This window comes from Curcuma longa, unplaced genomic scaffold (assembly GCF_044706935.1).
Source record: "Curcuma longa cultivar G26 ecotype Majalengka, Jawa Barat unplaced genomic scaffold, ITB_CL_G26_1.1 contig_15939, whole genome shotgun sequence".
In the NCBI taxonomy this organism is placed as follows: Eukaryota; Viridiplantae; Streptophyta; class Magnoliopsida; order Zingiberales; family Zingiberaceae; genus Curcuma; species Curcuma longa.
The window spans coordinates 3,766-9,214 of record NW_027430237.1 but is presented as its reverse complement, the minus strand read 5'-3'; the positions used below and the strand labels follow the sequence as shown (position 1 = coordinate 9,214).

At 39.3% G+C, this 5,449-nt stretch overlaps 1 protein-coding gene across 1 annotated transcript; it reads right to left on the bottom strand.

Annotated features, from left to right (window-relative positions):
• Positions 1-369: 369 nt before the first annotated feature.
• On the bottom strand, positions 370-1,915 carry LOC141816285 (cycloartenol Synthase-like). The gene is made up of 5 exons (XM_074704094.1): positions 1,678-1,915; positions 1,355-1,540; positions 1,057-1,146; positions 779-973; positions 370-503 (listed from the first exon to the last, which is right to left on the bottom strand). The coding sequence occupies exons 1-5, from the start codon at positions 1,873-1,875 to the stop codon at positions 381-383; spliced, it is 792 nt and encodes a 263-aa protein (XP_074560195.1). The 5' UTR covers positions 1,876-1,915; the 3' UTR covers positions 370-380.
• Positions 1,916-5,449: the final 3,534 nt, after the last annotated feature.

The following is a 5,449-nucleotide window of genomic DNA, read 5'->3' as shown; positions in this document are numbered from 1 at the left end:
CATTGGGTTCAATTCTCAACTATATTATCATTTATATTTAAATAAATTTTATCAAGTTTTATCATTGCTAATCAAGTCTTCTTTGATCTCCCTCTTCCTATATTAAAAATTTTCAAGTCATATAAAAATTACTTCTATCCAATAAGTTTTGGGATGTAATGAAAACTATATATTAGGTGCATTGCTTGCTCAGAATCATAACTGAAGTTCATGTCTAATAAGCAAAAGTCCTCATAAATGTTGTTATTTACTGCTACAGGAGCAGGCAGTTAGTGACTGTGACAACATTTCCCACAATACAAAATTTTAATGTTCTACTAGTTACCATTCAGCTTATCTAAGACATCATTTTTACTTTTACATCATCTTTTTAGTTGAAACTAGATATTGTACTTATTGTTCTCTAACAAATGCATACCTGGATGAACTGGTAGAAAGTAGGGCAGTAGCCACATTTCTGGTAGCAAAGGGTTGTTACCAGACCAATCAAACACTCCAAGCACCTGAATGAAATTCAATGTAGGAATCAAGCTAAGGCTCTTCTCTTGGGCATGTGATATAACTAACGAATAGAACAAAAAGTGGTAAAAGAATCCTATAAGGTTTCATTAGTATCACCAAATATAATGTTTCCATGGCAGAAACCCCACCCCATTGGAAGCAAAGCATGAGACTATAAGTGAGTGTAACCGACCCACAAATGCTTAGTTTAGTGAGGTAATTAACTATCTTTGGCTTGTGGAATACATGGATGTCAAGCCTTAATCTAATTACTTACAGATAACCACATCTTTCCCCATGATGGTGTACAAGTTGCACTTCCATGGTCTAAGATCCATTTTCTCCCTTTTTCCATTGCCCCATCTCCATCATCAGGTCCTTGTCCAAGCAACCTTAAACTAACATAATTCAATGTCGAACCAAACATTGTACTCTCACCCTCAATATGCAAGCCCCACCCTCCATCTCTATTCTGCAATACATAAGCACACAAATGACAATTTATCAAAGGATTTAGATCAAATTTATCAAAAAAAAAAGTTAAGAATATGATGCCTGATGGTTGTAGAGATAAGGACGAATTTCTTTCTGGTGCTCAGGTGTCAGAACACTATTTAGAGTTCCAGTAACTTGTAATGTTATTATCTGCATAAATCAAGAGGTAAAAATTTAATAGATGCCTGAACGCATAATATATTCAAGTCTTGTCCGACAGTAGACTAAGTCAAAGTTTTAGAAAAATAAAAATTCACATAAGAGCAATCAAGGCACAATATATATTGCATAAGTATAATCTAGAAAAAGGGTTTAGCCCTTATAATAATTTTTCTTATTAAAAGATTCACGCAAATACCAATCCTGGCAAAAAAATCATTGGGCCAGCAAAATCCCCAGGCCAGTGTCCATCATGTGCTTGCTGAGTAGAAAAAACGCTAATGGCCTTTCTTAAGGAAGTCACTAGAGCTTCTTCTGTGACATCTTCGTCATCTTCAATCCTGATGATAGGATAGTCCATCTCAATTGGATTCTCCTTTGCAAACTGCAATAAAGTAAAGAAAATGATAATTACAATCACTTCCATAAAAGAAAAAAAACACACTTCCACATGGTTTTCAATAGCAAATCCATCTGCTTTTCAAACTTGAATGTGTTTGAACTAGTACATGCAGCTCGTACCTGCAACCGCATGAGCAGATCGGCGCTGTGTTTCTTCTCGAACCGGCTCTGTCGGAAAGCTTCTCGCGCCCTCTCCACCTCCTCGATTTCCTCGGGCGTGCCGAGGCTGGGGTCGAACTCCCACACCTGTCTTCCGACGTGATTGTTAGTCGTGCGCAACCAGGGGCTGCCGCCCTCCGCGACCTTGAGCTTCCACATGTCTCGAAGAAGGAGCCCGGCAGGCGAGACGATGCTAGCTGTGCGCTCGAGTTCACCGAAGAGTACGTATCGGAGTGGAAGAAGGTCGGTGCAGAAGCTGCCCGGCGCTTCGTTCTTGGCTGGGATGGGAAGCTTGTGAAGCTCAGGGAGTCTTATATAATAACTAACGTCAAGTGCAGGGCACGTGTTACTTAACTTAATCGTTAATTTTTTTAATAAAATTTTAAAATAAATAAATAAAATGAATGATAAAGCAAACTAAAATCATATCTCTCTATAGATGTGATGTGTCGTTTCTATATATGGAAAAAAATTTATTCTTATTTAGCTAGCTAGTTCATATAATTGAAATCGATGGACAGGACAAGATAGGCACAATCAATCTTGTCAAGTTGATTGAAACACCTAACTACTAACCGGGATCATTATAAATTAAAGAATTTTTTAATGTAAATATTTATGAATATATATATATATATATATATATATAGAATTGATATTTTGCGCGTCACTCCCGTGCGCGCCAAGCTGATCACCGTCAATCATGCGTGATTGCGCAGATTTGGCCGTCCAAATGTGGGAATGCACAGTACTCTCTGCGACTAACCCGCCGCTGTTTCCGCCACTGTCGCCTCACCATCCGGTCACCGTCAGTCGCCGGACTGATCTCGATCGACGCGTCATTCGTCGGCGTGTCGGCCGGTGTCGGATTCCGGTCGGATTGTGGCGGAATTCGACGTAATTTGGCCGGAAACACGACGACAATGGCACGCACATGCCGGTCCTTCCCCGATCGGTCTTCGACCGTGATTTGGCCGGAATCCGACCGCGATTTAGTCGAGAACGCCACGTGCCATCGCCGACGCGTTTCCGGCCAAATTGCGCCAGATTCTGGCCACAATCCGGCCGGAATCCGACGTCGGACGACGCGCCGGTGAGTGGCGCGTTGAACGAACTCGATCCGGCGGTCGGCGGTGACCGGACAGCGCAGCGACTACGGCCGAAAGCTGAGGAGGTCGGTTGTGTCATGCACAGGGTCGTACAAAATATCACCTATATATATATATATATATATATATATATATATATATATATATATGCTTTTGATTGTTAATTACCCCCTCTCTCTCTCTATAATTAAGGGTTTGACATCTCATCTCACTACTAAATTGGATTTTCAAAGTACTCCACATCTCAACAACCCATAATAACTCAAATTTCAAAGTGTGATACATCATGAACACATACATAATAAGTATTTGACATTCATCTCGAATCAAGCATCCAACTTCCAAACACCTAGTTCGATTGAGCCCTTATTCCCTTCCAAAGTGCTTGGCATGTTGAACATATATACTCACATTGGCTAACTAACTTCCAAAGTGCTTGGATGGATGGACCTACGCCTCGAGCGAGTTAGGACCCGTCTCAACCCCCCAATACTTAATTCGACCCGAGACTAACTAATTATGACTTAAGTTCCATGCATGCATCTGATCAGTCATCTCTCAACAAATCATGCATGCATTAAAACTAAATAATTAAAATAAATGATAAAATAAAATAAAATATTCTTTTATTTCCTTCCAATTTATTGTTCGTCCTTATCCTTTCTCTATGTTTTTTTATTAGTATCCTCATTGACAACATCCAGGTGATATGTCTCTCTATGGATCTCACAAAAATTATTTTTTTTCCTCTTTATTTATCTCTTGATTAGTTAGTTCATATAAATTAAAATTAATGGACAGGACATGACAAGATAGGCACAGTCTATCTTGTCAAATTGATTGAATCACCTAACTAACTAACTATAGCATTATAATATTTTATGTAACGCCCGCCCTTACTTAGGGCCCATGACGGACGCTACAGTTACTCTTTTCATTTATTTCATAAGAGATCACATACGAATATCCTTAAAACTTTGCAGCGGAAACTTAAAACATACAATCATGGCAAGGAATTCATATATGATTTGCAAATGAAACTAAAGGTGCATGCATTGTCTAGTCAATTACTACTTAGCAATATTCAATTCTAGCACAAGTATCCAATACAGAAAAAGAATCTAGACATTCAACATGCATAGATAAAAGTCATGTTTAATAATTTGCCAGGATCTCTATGCCAAGTCACCACCACCACACACATCTTTATTTAGCCTCCTCGCTGCTGCTTCCCTTGTTTAGTGACTACTGTTTGGATCTGCGATATAAGAAAGGAAAACTATAAGCACAAGGCTTAGTAAGTCCCTTTCCTACTCACAAAACCTTTCGTCACAACACATTCCTTTAGCATGAGCAAACATAAGCATAGCATGTCATAAAAACTCATAGAGCTTGCATAAAGCACATACATCTTCATATCTTAACATTCTTTCACATGCATACAAACAATATGCAGATGCCTTTGAAAACTTATTATCTTAGTAGATAAACATATCATCATCTTTGTTGGGATCCCGGCTTGTACCCTGCATTCATTGCGCGCATACATACCAAGTAGTACGAGGTAGCTAATCTCGACTACACGGTTACTAGGTCTTCACCAAATGTCCTTCGACCTAGGGGCGTTTGGCTGCCTTAGGGTGCCCTTCCCTTTGGATTCCTTTTCAGGATCCGGTACAAGCCCTTTCTTTTCAAAGTAAAACATAATGATGCACATGCCCTTTCTTTCATATCATGAATGTTCCTTTCTTTCTTTTCATAACATACGAACATTCATGCATTCTTTCTTTTCATTCATACGGCATGTAACATCATAGCTTAACCCCCATTCATTAGGGTTAGCCCTTCATGCATTATTTCATTCTTATGCATTCCCTAACTAAGGTTGAACATCATAGTTGAGAATGAACTCAACTCTTCAATGGTTATCTTACGTGGCCGAACCCTTTCTTAGGCAAAGCCTAACTTATGGTTTTAGCCACATAACCATCATGGTTCTTTTCTTACAACCTTAGCTAGTTCAAGCATGGTTTAGACTCTATGGCCGAACCATCTAGGGTTATGGAAACATGGTTTAAACTTCTTCCATGAAACCCTAAACAAGGTAAAACCACCACTTGTCCTTGGTCCCTTCTTTCCTTGGTTTAAGCACCATTTGATGCTCTTCTTTACCCTCATGGCCGAAACCTAAAAGGGAGTTTACCAAGGCTTTAGGTTGAACCAAAACCTATAACTCCTTTATACCTTCATAACTCATATATCAAGCCATTGATAAGGTATAGAATCAACTCCTAAACCCTAAAAGTCCTCTTGGCCGAAACCTCAAGGTGAGGTTCTAACCTTGGTTATCTTCACAAACCATCATGTTATTCCTTAAGTCTTGTCTTAAACCATTGTTAGGTTATGAAGTCATCACCTAAGCCCTTAAACCCATGTTGGCCGAATCCTCCATGTGAGGTTTAACCTTGGTTAACTTCACTAACCACCATAATGTTCCTTGAGTCATGTCTTAAATCATGGTTGAGTTGGAAAACCATCACTTAAGCCTTAAACCTATCATAGCCGAAACCTTCATGTTAGGTTTCCATCATGGCCGAAACCTTCAAGTGAAGGTCTCACCTTGG

Bases quoted from the DNA above. Each gene is read 5' to 3' on its own strand.
- LOC141816285 (XM_074704094.1), bottom strand. From the start codon at position 1,875: ATGTGGAAGCTCAAGGTCGCGGAGGGCGGCAGCCCCTGGTTGCGCACG. The intron at 1,147-1,354 runs GTATTTGCGTGA...TGATTTATGCAG, and splicing joins TGATTTTTTTGCCAGGATTG to ATAATAACATTACAAGTTAC. The intron at 504-778 runs GTAAGTAATTAG...AATTTCATTCAG, and splicing joins GGGGAAAGATGTGGTTATCT to GTGCTTGGAGTGTTTGATTG.